This window comes from Leopardus geoffroyi, chromosome B1, assembly GCF_018350155.1.
Source record: "Leopardus geoffroyi isolate Oge1 chromosome B1, O.geoffroyi_Oge1_pat1.0, whole genome shotgun sequence".
In the NCBI taxonomy this organism is placed as follows: domain Eukaryota; kingdom Metazoa; phylum Chordata; class Mammalia; order Carnivora; family Felidae; genus Leopardus; species Leopardus geoffroyi.
In genome coordinates, this window is record NC_059327.1 from 96,419,046 (window position 1) to 96,444,302 (window position 25,257).

The window sequence follows — 25,257 nt, forward strand, 5'->3', positions numbered from 1 at the left end:
ATAAAGAAAATCTATATTGTTTTACTCAAACACTACTGCTCATTGTCATTTGTTAACCATTTCTTAACATCATTATTCATCCCTATCTTTTATGGAGATTTAGATACGGAGTTTTCTACATATAGTATTCTATTTTATATAAATGCATTTTGAAATGCATTTACAATAATCATTTAGTCATTTTGGGTAAGTCCTGTACCGAGTGGTATTATTCTGTCTTTTTCTGTCTTCTATTCTGTCTCCTAGCAAAAAATTACATTCATGAACTATTTGGGAAGAGGGAGCTTCAACCATTTCATTGAGAGACATATTTCCAATAAAATTTTAGTTCTCTTTAGTAGCTATGTGTAAAAATTTGTAATGTGGGGTGCCTGGGTGGCTCAGTCGGTTAAGCGTCTGACTTCGGCTCAGGTCATGATCTCGCAGTTTGCGAGTTCGAGCCCCACATTGGGCTCTGTGCTGACAGCTCAGAGCCTGAAGCCTGCTTCGGACTCTGTGTCTCCCTCTCTCTCTGCCCCTCCCCTGCTCCCACTTTGTCTGTCTCTCTCTCTCAAAAATAAATAAACATTTTAAAAAAATTTTTTAATAAAATTAAAAAATAAAAAGAAATTTGTAACAGTTATAATCAATTATGTACTCATAATTGTAATAATAATTCAACCCAGAAGAAATTTTTGACACTTACAACTTTTAGTCATAATTTTTTTTAATTATAAACAAAATTTTATTGCAGAAAAGAATGACAGAACAAGCAGTAAAATATATTTGAACATAAAAATATATTTTTAAAACTCTTGTGGGGAAGTAGAGTGAAAATACAAACTCATAGAAAAAATAATGTAAATTTCTATAAAAATGGATGATGATGAGTGTTCAATTTCTATGGAATTTGATTTGATTATATGCATCTTAACCCTTTTTATTTTAAAATATTCATATTTACTTTAACCAGAAATTACATCTTTTGCAACTAATTTTAGGACAAAAAATTTTACACATCAACTTAAAAATTATTTGGGGGGTATGTCAGCAAAATGTATAAAGACCATTGCCTTATGCCTTCAGCTTACCACTGAGATCAACTTCGGATATGGTTATCCTCCTCGGACAGGAAGTCAGAGGTCAGTTAGGGCAATTGTGCTCGCATCTTCATAAGGTCTCTTCTCCCTTTTGTGGAATCTCCTGGGGTCACTGGTATAGATTTTGTTCCCTTGAATGTCCTGAATGGGTCAAAACAACATATCACTAAATCAGCTCCAAGGCTGTTTTGTACCCAAGGCTATAATTGAAAACCTGCTCTATTGCTGTCTCACATTATGTCCCCCTACCTTTTTCAACATTAAAGGAAGTTCCTAAAAGAAGATCAAATGATAACTAAAAATACTCTAAAAATTAAAAGCCAAAAAGATGTGCTCAATTTGATTATGACCCCCTCCCAATATGAATTTTCCAGGGAGAAATGAAAAGTTCAGATACTAAATTACCTAAATTACCCTGGCAGTGAACTTAACTCCTAAAACTGAAAAAACAAACAAACAAACAAACAAACAAAAAAACCTCCCCCAAAGGGCCCATCCTGTTAAGCTTACCCAAGCATCCCCTGGCATGGGCAGGCCCCTGTGAAATTTAAGATATGAAGCAGTAGAGTAGAAAGCACACTTTCTGTGGGAGGCCTGACTCCCATGGGAAAGGGGAAAGGGAGAAGGTGGGCTGCATGTGCCAAACTTACACATCAGGAAACTTGTTAGTAGCACTGGAATAGAGTATTGAGAGTTAAGATCATGGCACCCACTCCATACTTCAAGAAATATCTGATGCAGGAAAGAAGTATTTCCCCCTAAAATAAAGATATAGAACAGAATTATAAGAAACAGTCTCTCTTATTTAAGAAATATTTATTGAGCTCAAATTTCTGAGCTAGATTTGCTGGGAGATTCATAAGTGAATCAGAACTGGATGCTGCCTACCAACCAACCACTAACATTTGTAACAGACACGTATATGTCAATGCCACATATTTTAGGTTTTTGCTGCAATAGTGCCCTACTTCCAGTACCAGTTTTTGTATTAGTGTAGATTAGGTTTTGTTTGCTAGCAAACAGCTCTAAACATCTCAGTGGTTTAGAACAGCAGAGATGTATTTCTCATTCATACGACTGTGTCTGTCACCTAAAGGCTCTTTTCTACTTTGTCCTGAATCTAGGACCCTCACTGAGGTAAGCAACCACCATATGAAACATTGTCGGGGTGACAGATTAACGAAGGCCACAAATTCTTTATCACTCTTCTCCCCAGTCTCCATTCAAGAGGTGGAGTTTATTTCTCTTCCCCTTGAAACTGAGCTGGCCCTGTGACTGCTTTAACCAATAGAATGTGTCATTTCTAGGCCTAAGACTTACAAGACCTGGAAGCTTTTGCACTTTTGAGAGTCCTGAACTACTAAGAAATTAGGTTACTCTGCTGGAGAAGCCATTGTGAAGCAAGGGTCTGGGATAACACTGGGAAGAAGAAAGCCTTGGCTATTCTCGCATCCAGTCAAGCTTCCTAATTACTCCAGCTCCAGAAAATACCTGGCTGAACCACATGAGACCCCAAGCAAGTTAAGACAGCTGCCCATGAGCCCATCAATCCACAAAACCATTAGTGATAATAAAAGTTACTCTTTTTTTTAATGTTTATTTATTTTTGAGAGAGAGAGAGAGACAGAGCATGAGCATGAGCATGAGCGGAGGAGGGCCAGAGACAGAGGGAGACACTGAATCTGAAGCTGGCTCCAGGCTCTGAGCTGTCAACAACAGAGCCCAACACGGTGCTTGAACTCGTGAGCCTTGAGATCATGACCTGAGCCAAAGTTGGACACTTAACTGACTGAGCCACCCAGGTGCCCCAAACCAGTTACTATTTTAAGTCACTAAGATTTGGAGTGGTTTGTTATACAGCAATAACTAAAACATTCCATCATTTTGCCAAAAGGAAAGAGGGCATGAGACATTATGCATTCTTTTCTTAAGTTTATTTTGAGAGAGAGAGAGGGAGAGCATGAGCAGGGGAGGGGAAGAGAGAGAAGGAGAGAGAATCCTAAGCAGGCTCTATGCTGTCAGCACAGAGCCCGATGCAGGGCTCAAACTCACAAACCGTGAGATCATGCCCTGAGCTGAAACCAAGAGTTGGACGCTAATCAACTGAACCACCCCGGAATCTCCCTTTAAAAAGAAAAAAAAAAATTTAGAAATTGTGCATTCTTTAAGCTTTTACTTGGAAGTGATACAGACCACTTCCAATCACATTTCATTGGCCACACTGAGTTCAAAGGAATAGGGAAATGCAAGTCTGCTATGTGTGTGGGAAAAGAAATGGAAATATTTGGTGGCCAGTACTATTACCTCCCAGAGAGAGGTCAGGGCTGGAGAGGTACATCTTCCATAGAGATGAGAAGTAAATCACTAAGTAGATAAAATGTCAAGGAAAAAAGAGTAACAAGAGGAGAAAAGAACACAGATAATGACAGATGCTTATAGATGACCTCTGGGTGAAGCAGGGGTGGATTATAAGGAGGAAAAGGGAGGTGGAAAAGACTCAGAAAAGGAATATCTACAAATGCAAAAGGAGACATGTAGGGATCCAAAGCAGAGTTTCAGTAACTAAATACTCAAGAAGAGCATAAAATAAAATGGATAGTATAGGGAAGAAATTGGTAGAAATTCAGAGAAAGAGATGATTGTGAGCTGATACAGCCTGGGACAGAGACAGAATTAGAGAAGGAATTGGAAGGTAACAGAATTTGGGTGGAGAAAGGATTAAGAAGGGCACTCTCAATGAGGAAATAGAATGAGTAAAGTCTTGGAGTGGGGAATGAATTTAGCAATGGGGAGGATGCAGATTAGGTATTGTAAAAGGAAATGCATCGAAGTAATAGAAGTTATGTGTAAAGATTAGGTTTTGCTGCAGAAGGGGAGGAATCAAAGCCATTTGTGGATTTATAGACGACTTTGAGTGCCAACTGAGATTTCTGAGTTGTTTCCTTTAAATAGCTGAGTGCCACTGGAGATAGGGTGTCCAAGTTAAGAAAATCAGCATACAGGACTAGTGCCTTCATGTGGAACAAAGAAGGGAAAGAAGAGCAGAAAGTTACTACAGTATTCAAAGCAGAAATATCCTACTGTGAGGGATTGTTACCTGGCAGAGAGAAAGAACTGCCTTCTCAACCAATTCAGGGGGCTTAGAATGAGAATAAGTTGCTCAGAAAAAAACTTTAGACCGGGGGCGGGGGGGGGGGGGGGTGGGCTTCAAGTGTGGAGAAGTTGAGATATTTATTTTATCAAGGATATAGAAGAAAATGTTTGACTTTTTACTCTCATGGCAAACAATGTTGGTTACCTACCCAACATTCCCCACTCTATTTTCTTGACAACTTCAATACTGCTCAATTCATCTCTTCCTTTCAAACCAATGAGGGAAAAGAAACATACATGTGTATAATTCAGCTCCAAGGTAAATCCTGATGGTTTAAACCACTTGGTTTAACCACTCAACTAACATCTTTCTAGGGGAGGAAAGAAGATTGTTTTTTTTTTTGATGCCCCAATGTCAGGGGTGTGCTACTGTCATTTAGTGGGAAGGGGCCATAGATACTAAGTGTCTAGCAATGCATGCCACAATCCTGCATAAAACCTGCCAAAAGTCAGATAAACACTAACCAGACATGGTAATCCCAAGCTCCTTGTCAGTTACTGTTTAGGGAATAGTTAGTGACCCAGTGCAGTCAATAACATACAAGGAGTGGCCTGCTATGCAGCTTCTCAGGTGGTTTCTTCCTGCTTATTGAGATCATCCCAGTTGTAGCTATCTTCTCTCCCAAGCATCTCATCCCAAGCATCCATCTTCTCTCCAAAACCAGTTTCTTCCCAATCATCCTGTTTCCATCACTGGCATTTCCTGTTACCAACTCCTAAAGCAGTTATGACATCTAACCATTAACCTCAGGATGACCACTCAGATTTGCCTGGGACAATCTAATTTTAATCCTGTTCTCCCAGTGTATAGTGCCACCTTTCAGTTCCAAAAATATTCTAGATTGGAGACTAGACCATATGGTCACTTACTTTTCCCAATTAAATCCTGTTCATTCTGCCCCAAGAAAGTACAGGGGTGAGCAAACTATGGCCTATAGACTCTTTTTGCATCTCTGTAGATCAAAAAATGGCTTTTACAGGTTTAAAGAGTTGAAAAAAAATAGTATTTCATGACACCTAAAATGTCAGTGTCCATAAATAAAGTTTTACTGGAACACAATCATGCTCATTCCTCTAAGCATCTTTTAGGTTGCTTTCTTACTATAAGACAGTTGAGTAATTATGAAAGACAGGCCTAAAATATGTTTGGCTCTTCACAGAAAAGCTTGCAGACCCCTGCCCTAATGCCATTTAGTTCTAAGTTTCCTCATTTCTTGCACTAATACCATAGGCTACTAACTTGTTTTCCATGCTTTTCCTACTCCAGTCTTTAATACATCAGGTAGATAATCTAGAGAAGTTTTATCCGGTCATTTGTCCCTTCAAACTCTTCAATGGCTCCTCCAAAACCGGCAGTATAAGTCCAAGCCTATCTGTTGACTTAAGACTACCAACCTAATTTTCCAGACTTTGCTCCTGATTACTGAAGTGAAAATGGAACACTAGTCGTTTCCCTAATAAGTACTTTAGTTCGTATCATATGCCCCCACTGCTTTTCGGGTCTGTCCTCCATCACCCCGGTTCCTCAAGATTAAACGAAAATTGTTACTCCCTTAATACACCTTCACTCATTTATCACACCGATTGTTCACAGCAAGTAGTTCTTGGGAGTGGGCGTGGGGGAACTCCCTGACACAAAGACAACAGACTAGGACACGAGACAGCAAGTCAAAGGAGTTGAGTGCTTGAGGTAAGGAGCCCAGAATAAGGCTTCAGAGGTGAATTTATACCAGATTTTTAAAGGACTTGAGAGGCTAAAAGACTGTGAAAGACTTAGGGAGATTAAAAAAAAAAAAATGTAAATAAAGTCGAATGAGCGAATCAAAGGACCACCTCATTCTAGCCACTTCCCTACCGCCACGGACTGATTTAAGCGGTAACACCTTTAGTCTGAAACCTGAAAGAAAATTCTACAAGCGAAGTCTTGACCAAAACCACCCGGGAGTGGCTGCTCCGTGCTAGCGCAGGCAGCAAGTAGATTCCGGATTCCAAATAACCATAGTGCGGGCACTGTGCACTCTTTCCGCGACAAGAAGACTCCAGTTCGTCGCCAAAACTTTTGGGCGGTAGCTTGTCTGCGCGCCCACGCTCCCAGCTTCCGGAAAGGCGCGCCGGCGCCACGGGGGAAAAGGGACGCCCCTCAATAGTTTGCGCCAGCAGTTAAAGCTAAGTCGTGGCCTCCCACAAGCCACCAACCTGCGCCCTCGAAAAGGCGACCCAGCCAGGCTCCCGCCTCCGCAGCCGCCTAGGCGCACGTGAAATCCCTAGCGGAGCAAAAGCGAAGAGGCGGGAGTTCGCGGACACGAACTTAGACCTGGGAAAGGAAGCGGTTCCAGGGCGCACGCGCATTGCGAGGGGATTGGGCGGAGCCTGCCTCCCGGAGGAGTTGCAAAGGAAAGGAGAGCGCGTGGCGCTCCGGAACTCGCGCACGCGCCGTAGTCTCACTCGGCCTGTGCGCGCGCGCGGCCGGCGCTGCATCTTTTCTTCAAGCCCGCCCCCCTCTTCCACTTCAGCCAGGGTAGGCGACGAGCGAAAGCAGGAAAGTGTGGGGCGAGGTGGGCGGGGCGTCGCACGCGAGCGCGGTCTGCAAAAGAAGGGAGGAGGAGGGAGAGATCCAAGACAACGTTACCCCGTCAACACCCAATCGAGAGCAAGCCTGACCCCGCCCCCTCACCTCATGTTATTGGCTGAGAGGCCTCAGATGGGCGGGGTTGGCCGTGGGGTTGGGGAGGGCAGGGGGCGGGGAGGAGGAGGAAGGCGCTGGCGGGCAGTGATGGCGGCGGGTGATGGGGACGTGAAGCTAGGCACCCTGGGGAGTGGCAGTGAGAGCAGCAGCGACGGCAGCAGCGAGAGCCCAGGCGGCGCGGGAGCGGCAGCAGAAGGGGGCGGCTGGGCAGCAGCGGCATTGGCGCTTTTGACGGGGGGCGGGGAGATGCTGCTGAACGTGGCGCTGGTGGCGCTGGTGCTGCTGGGGGCCTACCGGCTGTGGGTGCGCTGGGGGCGGCGGGGTTTGGGCGCCGGGGCCGGAGCCGGCGAGGAGAGTCCCGCTGCCTCTCTGCCTCGTATGAAGAAGCGGGACTTCAGCTTGGAGCAGCTGCGCCAGTACGACGGGTCCCGCACCCCGCGCATCCTTCTCGCGGTCAATGGGAAAGTCTTCGACGTGACCAAAGGCAGCAAGTTCTACGGCCCGGGTGAGGAGGAGTTGGAAGGGGAGGGGGAAGACCTCCTGTAGCTCAAGTGCGACCCTCTTCCGATGGTGGGCGCCCCTAGGCACTGGGTTGGTTTGCCCAGCTTTCTCGATGTCTGAACCCCTGCGCCCTGGCTGCTGCACCTGGGACGGCCGGCCCCACACACAACCCCAGCAGCGGGCACTTACAGCTTTCCACCCTCCGAAGTCTGTGTTTCAGTGTTGCTAGCTCTCAGCTTTCATCTTTCTCTCATCCCTCCACGAAGCCTTCTCTTGTGCTGAATTTTTCAAAATACTTTTAGTTGTCGCCTGTCAAGCTGGCCCATAACCTTTCCTGAGCTTTCTGATTCCTGGGATAGGTGGGGGCAGGAGGGAGGAGAGATGTCTAAAGTACGGACCTGAAGTTGTACGCCAGGTAATTCACAGCTTTCCTTTCTTTACTCTTTTTAGCCACTGATCTCCCTTTTCCCTCTGCCATTCCCCATAAGGCCACGTTTAGGTACACGTAGTTACAAGTTCCTACCGTTTAGCTTGTGAAGTCTGGGCATATAAGCAACATCTCAGATTCTTTTTCTTTAAACCAGTTTTAGTATGGAGCCACTTTCCAAGATTAACCATGTATGTAGGCTGTAGACAGACCAGAATGTAGATCTTAATAAAGACTGGCAAAGATATTCTCCCTGAGTTTTGGAGGTGGAGCTCAGATACCCCAGCAGGCGGGCCTGTCTGGTTTCTTTCTTTCTTTCTTTCTTTTTTTTTTTTTTTTTATCGTAGGAAGGCAAGTATTCAAATACATGTTGATAATGACTTACTGTGTTTTCACTGAGCAGAAAAAACTTTAAAAAGCTATAAATCCACACCCCAGTGCAAGGTTTCTGCAAGTTAAAGGTTTTTAAAACTTTGCTTTCAGAGAACCGTGTATGTAGGGTCATTGGGTTAGAAACCCTTCTTTCTTCCATGTAGTTACAGCGTACATTTCAGATTATGCTAATAAACTTCAGTTCAGACTCATGGAACCTGTTGGTATACAATAAAATTGAGCAACATTGTACATCCTGGTTATGTAGTAATTAATTCTAAGCTTAAAAAAAAAAGTGACTACAATAAAAAATAAATAATAAAATTAGGGACCTAGAGTGACCTGTTATTCGAAAGAGTACATTCAAGCCTTAAAGTTAAGGGGGTTGGCAAGTCTAAAAACAAGTTGGTTTCCTTCTCGATTTAATCTGTTAGTACAGGAGATTTATTGGTACTTGTAAATATATACTTTTGGTTTTAGTGTTTGATGGCTGGAATATATTTTAAAGTGCTTTGGTTAAGTGAAATAGGAATAAGAAATAGGAGATTTTATGTGTTAAATTATTTAATTGCTTAGTTGCTTGTATTTTTGTGTGTACATCTACGTTGAATTTAATTAAGTCATAGGTATCTTATAAAGTATTTGCTTCTGGTTATGTAAATATGAAAAACAGTTGTCTACCTACTTAACTCAGCTAAAACAGTTAATACTTTTTCTTAAGAATATGAGGGACAAGAAAATAGAGCCAAAGTAAAGTAACTAAACGGACAGACCAAATTAAATAGTTAATTTTTTTTAAATCAAGGATTTACACAATATTTTGTACCTGAAGTTTTTTCTTATTAATATTAAAAAGTGTATGCAGTGATTAGAAATTGTGTACAGTTTTAGGTTTTTAATATAGAGCTTACCCAACTAAAAGACCTGCTTTTGTAGCCCCTATCTAAACTGACAACGAAACAAATAAAGTGTTAGTGCAAAGAAGCATATTGGTCCTCACACATTATGCTTTGCCACTATCTGCAAATAGCTAGGAAAGGTTGTCCTGGACATAGTTTAGCAGCCTCCAGTGGCAAATGTTCTGCAACAGAAATTAAAAATTAAGAGTCATAGATATAACATAGATAGCCTTTGTGCAGCTTGAGCATTAAGGGGCTTCCTAGATAACACGGAGAAATCACTTTTAGGTTGGCTTCCACCAATTCCCAGGTCCTGATGAACAGCCTAAGAGTAATTAGTTATTTTATTCTAAGTATTTATTGTTCAACCTAGTAGAGATGTTTGGAACGTTGTATTATGGAAAGGAACCTTGAAAGTAGACAGATTACCTATGGGCTTGAAATATGTTGACATTTCACATTAACAGATGTAGCACTTTTTCTAAAAGTCCTGAAGCCAAATTTCAGATATAAGTTTATTTTGGGTTTTAATTTTTATTTTCATCTTCAGTCATCTGAGCACTTTGAAGCAATTTTAGCCTGACAGTCTTAGGGCTAAGGAGCCAGAAAACCTCATTTCTTTGCCTAGCCAATATCTACTCCCATTTCACAATAATAGTTTTAGAGTTAAAGATTTTTTATTTTGTGAGGTTTTTCTATGTTGAAAAATTCTATGTTGAAAAATTCTTAGTCATTTTTAAAGTTCAAGTTCTTAAAAAATTATTGACAATTTAGTGGAGTAAACACATGTTGGCAAACAACTGGCATTAACTACATTTGTCAGCATTAAATTTAGTAACAGTTCAGGCACTTGGCCAGCATGTGAGGAAAGTGGTCAGGTAAGAAACAATGCATATGGGAGGAGAAAGAAAGTAAGATTTGTTAAGCACCTACTACATCAGATCCATTAATTTGTCATCTCCATGTTACTTCAGTGAGGTTAGTAAGTATTCTTGCCCTCAGATGGGGAGTCTGAGGTACAGACATGGCATTCAAATCCAGGTACATTTGACCACAAAGCCTATCTATACTACTTCAGGTAAACTACATAATGGGATAAACTTGCAGAGAATCTTACTGTTATTTTGATACCCTCTCCAGGGTCCCATAAGGATCTAAAGCCTCAAAGAAACACACTTTCATGGCTGTATGTTTTGCTGTCCAATATGGTAGCCACAAGCCACATACGGCTTTTTAATTTTAAGTTAATTAAAATTAAGTATAATTAAAATTGAGTTCCTCCATCTCACTGGCCACATTTCCATTACTCAGTAGCCACATGGCTACCATATTAGTGCACTTTATAGAGAATTTCCGTCTTACCAAAGAGTTCTTTTCAACAGCATTGATTCTAGAGGTCAAGGGAGGAGGAGGAGGAAACTCCATTTATTGAGCTTATTATCTCATTTAATTTTCAAACAGCCCTAGGAGATAAGTAATGTTCCCATTTTACAAATGTGGAAACTGAAACTCAAGGAGGTTTTACTCAAGATCACCTACTTAGTGGCAAAGCTAGAAATCAAACAGTATAATTGACTTTACATGCCATCCCATCCCATTGTATCACAACAAAATATAATTTCACACATTTCTAGAGTCATAATAGAGTAGGAAGACTGGAATAGATAGTATAATTCTAAATAACTTGATTAATATTACTACAGTGAAATTCTACCAAAATAGTGTTTTTGTTTATTCTTTAGAATGGCAAACAATTATACAGTTGTATAATTTGTATAATAGTTTATTCTGCATTTCTGAAATTTAAATATATGCCTTTCCCCTTATTCCATATAGCATTTTCTTTGACACAGACCAAAGCTGTATTTTCTCCAACTTCCCTTTAAATTCCACTAGAAAAGAAAAAGTCATATATAAAAGAAGTACCCCCATGAAAGGGGCACATGTACCTTTCAAGTGATTTTCCTCCTTTTTTAAATTTTATCTTCAGTATGTTAACTTTTATTTATAGTTTGCAAAATTACAGTTGAAGCAAGAGTTGCAGCATATTGACTAGGCTCAACCTGACCTCTTCCTTCGTGGATATCCTATTCACACTATCAGCTATCATCCCAGCTACTTGCTTTGAAGCCAACTGGGTCTGTTTGGACTAATGGCCATACACATCCATTACCTTTCAGTAAAATAAAAGAATCAGCTAAGTTGTCTAATGAATTTTGATACTCTGCTCAAATTTATACTAGTTATTTCTATAATACCTACTCTTGAGTTCAGCATCATGCCCTTATTTTTAATCTTTGAGGGAATTGTATTTATGTTAAATACTAACATTAAGTATAAAAGGATAGCTGAAAGCCCATATGAGACCAGAATATGTTATTCATGCTGGAAGAAAATAGATTTAGTAACATCTAGAGTTAGCCATTCATGTTCTTTTAATAATTCTTTTCAACAATCTGCGACATAGACCACCCTTCCCCTCTGTACGCATGACAGACATCACTAAATAACTTCTCTACCCTTCGAACCTGCATCATCTCAAGATAGCTAAGATAGGATTTCATCTCCATATTAAATACTGAAAAGGAATTGCCTGGATTTCGTTACAGTGTTGCTTAAATAAGATGTTGTGAAAAGTGAGTTAACTGAGTTTTCAAAACAGTTGAGTTCCTACCTGTGTGGAAATTTAGGAAAACAGACAATAAACTAGCATTCAGTATATAACTATAATTTATAGTTAAATATTTTATGAAAGAAATGAATAGGATATGTAATAGAGGGTAAAAAAAAGACTTTATTTAGAATAGGTGGTTAAGAAAGATGTTTTATTTATGTTAGTTTATCAAGAAAAGGGGGTTGATATTTAAGCAAAAACCTAAAGGAGTCAGCCATACAAAGATTGGGTGTGAGAATGTTTTGATGCCATCTAGCACTAGATCTAGAACTGATCATATCACATTAATCAGCAGAGAAAGAAACATCCTTAACCTTTACTGATTTTGAGATTTGACTTCAGCCTTTGTTTGGTTAGTATTACCTCAGTGTTTCTTTTTCCACCAGTCTGGTATGTTTTATTATTCCTCTGTAGATAAAACATATAACCACATTTTTTTTCATTGACTGTAATATCAACACTGTCTTTAAGCAGCTTAATCAGTTTATATGTTTTATCATTACTGATATATTTAGATTTCTATCATCTTATTTAGTAATTTATCTTTGGCATATGTTTCATTGCCTCCTTTTATCCACTTTTTTTCCTTCGCAGATTGAATTTTTTAATTCTTCCACTCTTTCTCCCTACTTATTTGGATATATTCTATTAACGATTCTTCTGGTGATTTCCTTAAAGTTTTTGCTATAGACACTATCCTTCTGAAGAACATAGGACTATTAGCCAAACATTTCTCTGTGAATTAAAAAAACTCTAAGACACTTTACTGCTATTTGAGAGAATATTTATTTAATAAATATACAAAAGTACCATGCATACAAATGTGGATGGTGTCTCTTGAGAGTCTGTAGTATATAGCCATATGTTGTGGCCCTGGTTTAGAAGGCTTTCACTCTATATGGGGTGCCTGGGTGGCTCAGTCGGTTGAGCATCTGACTTCACCTCAGTTTGTAATCTCACAGTTCCCGAGTTCGAGCCCCACATTGGGCTCTCTGCTGTCATTGCAGAGCTCACTTGGAATCCTGTGTTCCTCCCTCTCTCTACCCCTTATCTGCTTGTGCATGTGTGCACACTCTCTCTCTTTGTCTCTCTCTCTCTCAAAAGTAATAAAAACAAAATCATTTAGAAAACTTTCACTCTAGTCCCTCCCTCATCCTATTTTCTATATTATTTCTATTAGACTTATAGTTCTGTATTTTTTCAAACTCCTCCCCCAAATTTATTAAAGTATTACCTGTTTTTTATTGTCAGCCCTCATTTAAATTTACCAGCATAGTTACCATTTTCTTTATTCACTGTCATTTCTTGCATCTCATTACTTTGTTCAAGGTTCAGCTCTCATTTTAGTGAGGTATGTCCTATAGTTTTTTCATTGGTAGAAAAAAAGTTCTGGGGCACCTGGGTGGCTCAGTCGGTTAGGCATCTGACTTCAGCTCAGGTCATGATCTCATGGTTCATGGTTCAAGCCCCATGTCAGGCTCTGTGCTGACAGCTCAGAGCCTGGAGCCTGCTTCGGATTCTGTGTCTTCCTCTCTCTCTGCCCCTCCCCTGCTCAAGCTCTGTCTCTCTCAAAAATAAATAAGTAAACATTTAAAAAAAAATTCTGTCTCTATATGCCCTTGTTCAGGAATAATAGTATAGGTTTAGTATATAAAATTGTAGATTGACCTTTATCTCAGATCTTCAATAATATTATGCCACTGTCTTCTATTTCTCTTTAAGTGCTTTGGGTAAATTGCATTCCTTTGATTAATCCGTTTTCCCATTTGTCTTTGGAGTGCCACTCTTTTACTAGGATTTGTCAAGGTGGGGATTTGATTTTTTTTTTTTTTAACATGTGCCACACTCTACTAAAATTTGAGGATGTGTGTCATCCATTTATTTTAGAAAATTTGAACTCATTATCTTCAATTATTGCCTCCCCCATTCTCTTTATTCATTCCTCTGGAACTCTTAGTAGGTACACATTAGCTTTTCGTTCTGTCGTTCATGTCTTTTAATTTTTCTTTATGTTTCATCTCTTAATTGCTTAAGAATTTTAGACAAACATACTATAGTTCTTTAATTTGTTTGTATTATTCTGGGGATGCCAGTTCTTGTATCTGCTGTATGTGCTCACTCCTCCATGGTGGTTTGTTCATGTAGTTTATAATTTTTACTGCAAAAACTTGTCTGCAGCAATTACTGTCTTTTTGTTTCTTGGGGTATTTTTTCTATGTTGTTCCTTAAGCCAACTGTATTTTTTGTTTGGTAATACATAGTTAAAATAGAAGAATTTACAGGGTATTAACAAACATATAAGTTGTTTCCAATCTTTTGTTAATACCTAGTGCTCCTGTAAATATTGATGTACATGTCCTTTTACACACATGAGTAAACTTATGAAGTAAATTCCTAGGGGGAGCCGGGGTGGTTCAGTTGGTTAAGCATCCGACTTCAGCCTAGGTCATGATCTCGTGGATCATAAGTTCAAGACCTGTATCAGGCTCTGTACTGACAGGTCAGAGCCTGGAACCTGCTTCACATTCTGTGTCTCCCTCTGTCTTTGCCCCTCCTCCACTCATACTCTGTCTCTCAAAAATAAATAAACATTAAAAAAAAATTACTTAAAAACGGAAAATTCTAAAAGTAAAATGACTGAGACTTAGGTTACAGGATATTTTTTATTTGGGTACTTTATTTCCGAATTGCCCTCCAGAGAAATTGGACCAATTTACACTTCATGGAAATGCCTATTTCTCACTCCTTTGCCAAAAAATGCAATATCAAACTTCCTGGTCTTTGTCAATCTGAGAAGTTAGAATGGTATCTCAATATTGTTTTAATTTACATTTCTCTTTTTTAGTGAGGTTGGCTACCTTTAGAATTTTGAGTCATTTATGTTTCCTTTCCTACAAATTATGTGTTCATATATTCTTTGCTACAGTTTTTCAATCATGGTATTGGTCTTTTCCTAGAGATTTTAGATGTTTTTTAAAAAGTGAATCAAAAGTGAATCAATCTTAGCTGCAAACATTTTTCCTAGTTTATTTGTCTTTATACTTTATGGTGTTTTTTCTAAGCCACAGAAATTTTTGGTTTTATGTATTCAAATTTATCTTCTTTCTATGGCTGCTGAGTTTCTTTATCATAAGTTAAAGGTTTTTTGCACTAAAAAGGTTATTTTTTTAAATACGTAGTTTTTTAAAGTACTTCTATGGTTCGGGTTTTTTAGTTCCATTTGGAATTTGTTTTAAGATGTGAAATAAGGATTTTTTTTTTTACAGAAAGCTATGCAGTTACCCCAACACTATTTATAGAATATTTTTCCCCAACACTTGCAGTATTACCTTTACTGTTCACTAAATTCCAATAGCTAATTAAGTCCTATTTTTAATATAACAATTATATAATAATATGGGGCGCCTAGGTGGCTCAGTCAGTTAAGTGTCCAACTTCAGCTCAGGTCATGATCTTGCAGGCCCCACATCGGGCTCTGTGCTGATGGTCAGAGCCTGGGTCCTGCCTGCTTCAGATTCTGTGTCTCCCTCTCTCTGCCCCTCCTCCACTCGTGCTCTGTCTCTATCTCAAAAATAAACTTTAAAAAAAATTATATAATAATATAATCATTTAAGATGCTATTTTTTCACCTTAGATTTCTCATCCTATGAAGGTTGTGTTAAACTCAGTCTCCATTCCAACATCTGGCATAGGCCTGAAGTTTTAATTTTTCAGTCTTCCCTGTCCCCACCCTAAGCCATAAGCGAGGGCCAAGGCCACTGAGCTCAACCCACAGTATTGTTGACAGCCTTCTAGTTTGAATTTCAGAAGCAAGATTGAGTTAAGGAAAGTATTTTACCTGCCTACAATGGGAGGAGGCCAAACTAGATTCTTTCCCCATTTTATACCAATGCCTTTAAGATTTGCCCAATGTTAAATGTTGGTGAAGCCTCTAGAACCCAGTTATCTTGGCTTCTTGAGAGGTATTCTTTCATTTTCTCCACACTACCTTCTCTCTAAAAGTCTTGGGACTTCCTAAATATAAGTATAAAAAATTAATATTTATTACTTGGATTTCTTTCAGTCACTTTTACATATTGCTTCATTTGTTCCTAGGCCCGTTGTAATCTTATTTGGAATACATTACTCAATACAACTATAATTAGTTTTGTTTTTTTTTAAGTTGCTTTAGTAATCACAAAAGACTATTGTCAAAACAGGCCAGAAAACTAGGCTGTTTATAAACTTTAATGAATTAAAGTTTGTCCCTGAGACTATGGTTGTTATACTATGGAAATAACTGAAATATTCATTGTAGAATTTTCTCCTCTTCATAAATACTAATGTAGCTATGTAGTCATTCTAAGAATCACAAAGTTATGTTACATACTTTAGATATTTAGTTCTTCCTGGAATTTTCTGTTCATTGCATTATTCTTTAAAACATTTTCTTACAGTGGCCATATGTTTTTCCTTTTTCAAAAAAATGTTACCCGTTCTACCTGATCATATTAAAGTAAGCAGTTTCAGGATTCACTAACTAGTAGATTTATTGAATTTTGAACTTGAAAAATCTGTGCCACAGTTATGTTAACTCTTAAAGAGTATTAATGAAATCTGAATTCTAGTATAATGTCATTTTGATGTATTTAACATTATCTTTAAAAGAAGAGTTATTTAGGGGCACCTGAGTGGCTCAGTTGGTTAAGCATCTGACTTCAGCTCAGGTCATGATCTCACGGTTTCTGGTTTCAAACCCCACGTCGGGCTCTGTGCTGACAGCTCAGAGCCTGGAGCCTGCTTCAGATTCTGTGTGTCCTCTCTCTGTCCCTCCCCAGCTCACACCCTGTCTCTGAAAAATAAAATAAACATTATAAAATTTTTTTTAATAAAAGATTTATTTTTAAAATGATGTCCTAGAATATTTGTTACATAAGTACATTGAAGAGAAACTGCCTTGGTTGAATTGCTGTTCATTTTTGGTAGCAAGAATTTTCTTCAAATTAAACATCCACTTTTTTTTTTTTTTTTTTTAACATTTATTCATTTTAGAGAGAGCGAGAGCAGGGGAGGGAAGGGCAGAGAGAGAGGGAGACAGAAAATCCAAAGCAGGCTCCAGGCTCTGAGCTGTCAGCACAGAGCCCAATGTGGGGCTCAAACTTATGAGCTGTGAGACAATGACCTTAGCCGAAGTTGGATGCTTGACCGACTGAGCCTCCCAGGCATCCCTGCAAATCCACTTTTATATCAGCATTATATTGTAGTCTATGATAAAGCAACAGAATATAACTCCCTTAGTTATTACTGAGATGTTAATGTAAAAATGAACCCTTAATACTCAAAATAACATTAGTTTATATAAGCTGGCCTTTATTATTATTTTTTTTTTATAAATTATACTTAAAGGCTTAATACCATTAAAATTTGTTTTCCTTGGGTAAACAAACACTATGTTATTTTAGTGTAATAGGTAGCCAAGTATGGTTATCAAAATATTGGAATCAGTAACTTTTATGTTTGTTGTGTAAAGGGGTAGTGGAATGGCAGGTATTTCTGGCTTCTCAGATAATGCTTCTGGTTGTATTATAAATGCAGAGAAATGTACTTTAGTTAGACCTCATATCCTCCTTTCTCTGAGCAATGCATCCAATTCCAATTCTAGTTTTTAATGTTATGTTCTTTATGATCTTACAGAAAAAACTAAACTAGTCTAAAAAGACCTTTTCATAAGTTAAATGCTTCCTGAGGGAAGAAGACCGCTTAATATAGTTTAGAGAGTGAAGAAGTATGTTAATCACTGAATCATTCTTTTCTGTTCGAGAGTTAATAAAACATCATTTTGCCTAGAAATAGGCTTGATTTATTAACTGTTGACTCAAGTTCGCTCTTACTAAGTCGACATCTAAAATCAAAAAAAGAACGTGTTTTATGAAGTTTTGTTTTTACATTAATTTAGCATTGAGGTCTCCTTAGAAAAGTTGGCAGAGAATTTTATAAGAGAATGCATTGGTATATATTAATATACTCAGAGATGGAAGATTTTTTTGTTTTTATAATGATCATCTTCTCTCTTTTATAATTCAGATAAGTTTTATGGTTTATACTCTTAAGTACTTTGAAGTAGATTGACTTTTGCAGGCCAGGAAGATAAATATTACAATAAAATGATAAGAAAAGGTGTTGATGTATATAGCTTTCTTGTTAATTCTCTTTTCTTTTGATTTAATAGGTGTTCTAAAATATCTATTCCCCTGAAATTTTGTAATTAATGGAAATGCTCCAATTTTCAGGTGTCACTCCACCTTTGGGTTTGTGGATCCTCTGTGTGTTTTCTGAAGGTGGACTATATTTGGAGTAGTTAGAAAAGCAGATGAGGCACTTGGGTGGCTCAGTCGGTTAAGCTTCCTACTTCGGCTCACGGTTCGGGAGTTCGAGCCCTGTGTCAGGCTCTATGGTGACAGCTAGTTCAGAGCTTGGAGCCTTTCTTCAGATTCTGTGTCTTCCTCTCTCTCTGTCCCTCCCCTGCTTGCGCTGTTTCTCTTTCTCTCTCTCTCTCAAAAATAAATAAAACATTAAAAAAATTTTTTAAAAGAAAAGTGGAAATAGTACTTCCTAAGTCTGCTAGTAATTTTAAGCAAGTCACTGAATGCCTCTGCTTCTGTTCATCTGCCAAGTGAGGAGGGCAAAAATTGTTCCTTTTACTTTGCAAGACTATGAGAGTAAAGTCACGTGCTAGAAAATTCTTTAAATGGTTGACTATCATTTTACATTTGTAGTTCTTTACAGCCTTGATCAGCTTTACTTTTTCTTTTGTGTGTGACTCATCGCTGTTTTAAGTTTGTCAGCATTAAGGGGATATATAATGTTTATAGATTACTTTGTCATCATTGTCGTTCCTCAAGAAAAAAAAAAATCACACTGGTTCTATCTATCTGTCTATCTATCGCCTCCATCTCCAGAGAAGCAGCTAGTGCCACAAAGCATGTGGAGTTATGCAAAAAAAAAAATAAACCCACACAACTGCTTTAAGATGAGGGCTACTTTTCTCCCTAGGGACTATTCTTGCTTAATTTTATTTTTTATGTTTGTTTATTTAAAAAGAATTTTTTTAACATTTATTTATTTTTTGAGAGAGAGTGTGAATAGGGGAGGGGCAGACAGACAGGGGGCGTCACAGATTCCAAAGCAGGCTCCAGGCTCTGAGCTGTCAGCACAGAGTCCGACATGGGGCTCAAACTCAGGAACCATGAGGTCATGACCTTAACTGAAGTCAGACACTTAACCAATTGAGCCAACTCAGGTGCCCCTAATGTCTACTTATTTTTGAGAGAGAGAGGCAGAGTGCGAGCGAGGGTGAGGCAGAGAGAAAGGGAGACAGAATCTGAAGCTCCAGTCTCAGAGCTGTCAGCATAGAGCCCGACTCAGGGCTCAAACTCACGAACCCTGAGATCATGACCCAAGCCAAAGTCGGACACTTAACCGACTGAGCCACCCAGGCTCCCCTGTTCTTGCTTAATTTTAAAAGTTCACATTGCTCTAAAATAAATAATTCCAGGGCACCTGGGTGGCTCAGTCGGTTAGGCGTCCGACTTCGGGCTCAGGCCTTGATCTTGTGGTCCGTGAGTTTGAGCCCACTTCGGGCTCTGTGCTGACTGCTCAGAGCCTGGAGCCTGTTTCAGATTCTGTGTCTCCCTCTCTCTCTGACCCTCCCCCGTTCATGCTCTGTCTCTCTCTGTCTCAAAAATAAATAAATGTTAAAAAAAAATTTTTTTTAAATAAATAATTCCAATTTAAGGAAATTTGGATTTTACTGTGTAAATAGAAATAATATTGAATTTCTTTCTCTTAAATGGTTAATACCCTTTTCAATGACAAGTGAAATAGTTGGCAATAATTTGAAGGTTATTAATGTTGACCCATTGTAAAAAGTGTTTCATTTTCTTATATAAAACACAAATTTAAAAGTATAAATTGGTAGCCTAAGTGTATGCTAATAGGAAAATGATTAAATTTTAGGTATATCCATTCAGTAAGAAAATATATAACAATTAAATGGTAATTGTGAATGTCACCTAATATTAAGTAGCAATATGGAGAATACTTAGGAACAGGAAAATAGAATAAGAAAGTACTTTACTGGAAGGATTATCTTAATTTTCATGTTAATGTATCTGTACCTATTGCGAATGCCACTTCTGGTTCCATGCCATGAACGTTTCAGAGTATGTTTCTTATACTCAGTGAACTTTATAGTGCAACGCTTTCTATAATTCAAATTAATTTTCATAAGTTTTTAGATTTTTGTCTATTTAAGTAGATTTTTGAATTCTCTCAAATGTACAGATACTTTCTGACACATAATCTTCAATTTCCTAAATGCTTTCAAATATGAATATGGGTATAATCATTACTCTGTTTATTTAAAAAGCAAGAAATTTCCAGGTTTTTCTTCTAGTTTACTTCTCATTAGAAAATATTTTGTTTTGTTAACTGAACAGTAAGCTCTCTAACTGACCACTCTGTTGCTCATAATAGTTAAGCTAGTAATTCTGGTTTTAAAATTATTTTCTCTAAATTACCTTTGTCATGTATGGATAACTATAGCCTCAGGAAAGAAAATTTTTTTCTATTGTAAAATTAGGAATTTTAGAAATCTTATTTATTAGCACTTGATTTTTTAAAAAAATATTTAAGTAACCTCTACACCTAACATGGGGCTCAAAGTCACATATTCTTATGGCTGAGCCAGCCAGGTACCACCTATTAGCATTTAAATTTTTACTTAATTTAATTTAGTTTACTGATTTTATTTTAGAGAGCATGAGTGGGGGAGAGGGGCAGAGGGGAGAGAGAGAGATTTTTATTATAAAAAGAATTTTTTAATGAATATATAACCAAAATCAGAAAAAGACCCATTAAGTTCAGAGAACAAACTAATGGTTGACATAGGGGAGGGGGTTGAGGAGATTGCCAAAATTCGTAAAGTGGGGTGACAGATAACAGGCTTCCAGTTATGGAATGAATTCATCACAGGGATGAAAGGTACATCATAGGGAATATAGTCAGTAGTATTGTAGCAGTGTCATATGGTGACAGATGGTAGCTGTACTTGTGGTGAGCAAAGCATAATATATAGATTTGTCAAATCACTATGCTATACACCTGAAACTAATATAATATTGTGTGTCAACTGTGCTTTAATTAAAATAATAATAATTTTTTAAATAGCCAGACTACCAGTTACATAAAGTAAAATTTTTTCCTCCATTCCCCAGAAAAGGTTGCCACTGTTAAGTGTTTGGTCTGTATTCTAACTGGTGTTTTTCATGCATATACAAACACATGTAGAATGTGCATACATGTGTATTCTTTTTTTTAATTCAAAGCAAATCATGCTATATATATACATATACACACACACACATACTCTTCTGAATTGCTGTTTTTAGTTACTCTATCATGGACTTCTGTGTGTGTCTGTACATATAGAGATATCTCCTTTTTGATAGTTATGTACTATTATTCCATTAAATTAATGTACTGTAATTTAACCAATTTCTTAATATGGAAAATTAGGTTGTTTTGGTTTTGTTTATTTGTTTTAAATAACAAGTGTCTTTTTTGTCATAAATTTGAGTGGAGATTTTGCTTACTATAAATGAATCTGTTTAAAGTAAAGGATCAAAATCTAGTTAATCCTTATTTGGAATTGCAGCTAATATTTTGGAAGAAACTTTCGTTTCTACTTTATGCCAGGCACTGTGCTAGGCATTGAGGATACTGAGATGAGTAATACAATTGCCACTCTCAAGCACAGACTTTGGGAATGGCTCACTGCTGTCAGCATATAAATCACGCCATTCCTTTCTAGGGAAGTGGTTCTTAATTCCCTGGACAAAATGCTAATCATTTTATGTCAGTCAGAGGAACTGTTCCTATAGCCATGTCTCCTGTTTCCCAAGAGCCTTGACAAATGACAACCATTGTTTAATGACTTTTCATAGTTTATATAGGTAATTGTGAATATATTCTGGTAGTCTGGTGATATTTATTTTGAAAATGGGCCATATTTCTGGTAAAACATTCAGCAAAGATATGTTGAACATCTGCGTGTGTTGTGCACTGAGCTAGTCACTGGAGGTGCAAAGATGGTACAGTCTCTGCTCTCATACAACCTACTTTGGATTAGAGGAAGAAAATGTTTTAGATCCACAATTCACTTGGGTCTTTACCAAGTACTTATCTAGTGGATATTCTGTTTTATTTTTAGATGCCACAATTAATTAACAGAAATCAATAAAGCATTATCTCCCCTCAAACAAACCAGTTTCCAAACCTAATTGCTTAAGTTTCCTCTTCTCCCTAATACCTTGTAGTCTTCAACTTTGAATACAAGTTTTGAGGTATCTGAAATTTAAGTTTTAAATTTTCAATGAAAATCTTTATTTTGTTCTAAAGGTAGATCTCCAAGAAGTTTCTTCTCATTGTCTAGTATCTATCTGTGCATGTTTTGAAGTTAAGGCTGTGTACCAAATATGAGTCATTATGAGGTTTCTTTTATTTGACCTTTTCCTTTGAGACATTCTAAAATATTGTTAAGGTTGGGGCGCCTAGGTGGCTCAGTTGGTTAAGTGCCCGACTGCGGCTCAGATCATGATCTCACAGTTCGTGAGTTTGAGCCCTGCAGCAGGCTCTCTGCTGTCAGCTCAGAGCCTGCTTCAGATCCTCTGTCTCCCTCTCTCTCTGGCCCTACCCAGCTCTCCCTCTCTCTGGCCCTACCTAGCTCTCCCTCTCTCTGGCCCTACCCAGCTTATGCTTTCTCTCTCTCTCTCTCAAAAATAAACAAACATTAGAAAAATAATAATAATAAACAAAATATTGTTAAGATGATGTCAATAATTTCTTTTTTTCCCCCAGCTGGTCCATATGGAATATTTGCTGGTAGGGATGCCTCCAGAGGACTGGCGACATTTTGCCTAGATAAAGATGCACTTAAAGATGAATATGATGATCTCTCAGACTTGAATGCTGTACAAATGGAGAGTGTTCGAGAATGGGAAATGCAGTTTAAAGGTACCTTCATTTTCTTGGGTTCTTTGGAAATATTAAATTTATGGCCAAAGAAAGTATATACTATTTCACTTCTTTAAGAAACCTAAGGATATATTTTCACCACCATCATTATTTGATGATAAAAATAGCAAAATTTGAAAATGGTTGTTACATATTAGTTAAAAATCCATTTTTAAAAATTGACTTATTACCAACTGTAAGTCTAACAAATTATGACACCTTTAGTCTTATAAGGCTTTTTAAGTAAGACATAGTATTTTTAAATGTAGGCTTCTATTTAAAACTGAATTCATTATGGATATTGATACTACAATTTATTCTAAAATGATTTTACTGATCTTACTCTCAAAACTATAAAGAAAAAATGTCATTCCCCTTTATTATACCCTCATGGCATCAGTTAATACCTCTTGACTCCTGTGACACTCCAGACAGCTATTTATGTGACCTATACATCCCTTGGAAACAGTTCTGGCTTCTTGGCATTTGAACTGGTTCTACTGTATGAGGTAGTCCTCCTGTCTTTTCCTTCTGGTTTGTCAGTTAATTCACTTAACCTAGTTCAAATTCCTGACCAAGAAATGATTAAATATGTATCACCTTGGACATTATAGTGTTCTAAATTAAGTACTGGTAACCTAAAACAAGGAATATTAACAGAGATGTAAGAAGAGAGTTTGCTAGGAGAAAGAATAATGGTATGACTGGGGCCACACACTGAGTTCTCAAAGAACACAGGATAATGAGTAACAAATGACTTTGCATCTCATTTGGTTTATTTTCTTGGAGACTACTAGCAGATGTCCCATTTTCTCCCAAGAATATTTTCTAGTTGGATCTACTTAGCATGATCTCTAAGTGATTCTGATGAAATGTCCTTGGTTAAGAGCTGGTAGAATGGAACACTTTTCCTGGTAAAGCACAGTCCCCAAGCTTTGTAAGTTCCCTAATCCTGTTTTCTTTTGTTCAAGCCTTACATGAATACAAAGACCAGCCAAGGTGAGCAATAGGATCAATTTAGCTTATTCGATATAATTTTAAAAGAGGTGAACACCTTCCCTGCTGTGTAATGGAATAGTAAAACAAATTTGATCACTACTGATTTTCTTTTGATGTATTTTTCAGAAAAATATGATTATGTAGGCAGACTCCTAAAACCAGGAGAAGAACCATCAGAATATACAGATGAAGAAGATACCAAGGATCACAATAAACAGGATTGAACTTTGTAAACAACCAAAGTCAGGGGCCTTCAGAACTGCAATTCTTACTCCCTTTCACAGAATGTCCAGCGTCTTTGGGTTTGGTTCACCTGCTGCAAAAAACATTCAACAGATTGTATACAAGCTAAATGAGTCTCACTTTGAAGATTTGAATACTAGACATTATTTATGCTGCCAACCTCATTTGTTGCAGTTGTTTGTAATGTCTGGTGGGGCTTCATCATCCTGAAAAGGAGGAAACAGGGACTTTTTTAAAGAGCAAGAAAGTCACAAGGTTACTATTCCCTCTCTCCCTCCTTCCCTCCCTCCCTCCTATTTTTTTTTTTTTAAATCAAAGACAACCAGATATGTATTTACTACTTAAGTGTACAAATCTCCTCAAAAACAGCAAGAGATTCATGTGCTGTGTTTTTGTTATAGCTCTGAGGGAGGAGACCTAGGCAGGAGAGGTTGGGGGTGCACATCAATTTGAGTAGTTTAGATTATTGAAACATTAAAATGTGAGTTCTCAAACTTTTCTTTTTGGGTTTTGTCAGGAAAAAGGAAAAAACCCTTACTTCTAAGAAATCTTTGGAAATTAGGAGAAGGGATTTCAAGTGGATCTAAGTCAAAGTTAATTCCCAATAGTAAGATCATTTGAAACTAGTTTTTATCCCTTCCCTTCCCCTAGATCAAATCAATATTAATTGTGCCTTATTTCACTTACATAGACTTGAATTATTTTTAGGGAAAGCCCCTATGTGAATTCAAAAGTCATTACAAGCAGCATTGAGACTGAAGTTGGAATATTCTGTTGACTGCAAAACCTTGATGTCATTCTGTGTACATAGAATGTAAAAGGAATATTCAGTGTTACTGCCACATATGTTAATATACACAAACTTAATTAGCATTGTAATGGCCAAATGCATTCCCTCATGCTTTTTCTCTTTTAAAAAAAAATCGAAAATCAAATCAACAACTTTGTCCCCCAACAGCTGCCTAATTTTAGGAGTCTGACCCTCACATCTCATTGGTGTGGGTGCATGGGGCTGTGGTATGGATGTTGTATGGGTGCGTCTGAATGTGTGTGAGAGCGCCTTGGAAAGGACTCTGCAGATACTGTAAATACCAGTACCATTTTAATAAAGCATGTACAATAAACCAAAATAAGCTTGAGTTGGACTTTATATATAAACTGTAAGCCCAGTG

General features: G+C 37.8%; 1 protein-coding gene and 1 long non-coding RNA gene across 3 annotated transcripts; one reads left to right on the plus strand and one right to left on the minus strand.

Moving 5' to 3' along the window:
* Positions 1–760: 760 nt before the first annotated feature.
* LOC123592585 lies at positions 761–6,541 on the minus strand. Its single transcript, XR_006709847.1, has 3 exons — positions 6,429–6,541; positions 1,730–1,837; positions 761–1,220 (listed from the first exon to the last, which is right to left on the minus strand). It is a non-coding gene; the product is annotated as an uncharacterized LOC123592585 (long non-coding RNA).
* A 77-nt stretch (positions 6,542–6,618) lies between these two features.
* On the plus strand, positions 6,619–25,215 carry PGRMC2 (progesterone receptor membrane component 2). 2 transcript variants are annotated; one of them, XM_045467791.1, is made up of 4 exons: positions 6,619–7,423; positions 22,688–22,843; positions 23,815–23,842; positions 23,969–25,215. In XM_045467791.1, the coding sequence occupies exons 1-4, from the start codon at positions 6,910–6,912 to the stop codon at positions 23,976–23,978; spliced, it is 708 nt and encodes a 235-aa protein (XP_045323747.1). In that variant the 5' UTR covers positions 6,619–6,909; the 3' UTR covers positions 23,979–25,215. The 2 variants fall into 2 exon arrangements, with proteins under 2 accessions (XP_045323747.1, XP_045323738.1); XM_045467782.1 differs by lacking the exon at positions 23,815–23,842 and having other exon boundaries at positions 6,620–7,423.
* Positions 25,216–25,257: the final 42 nt, after the last annotated feature.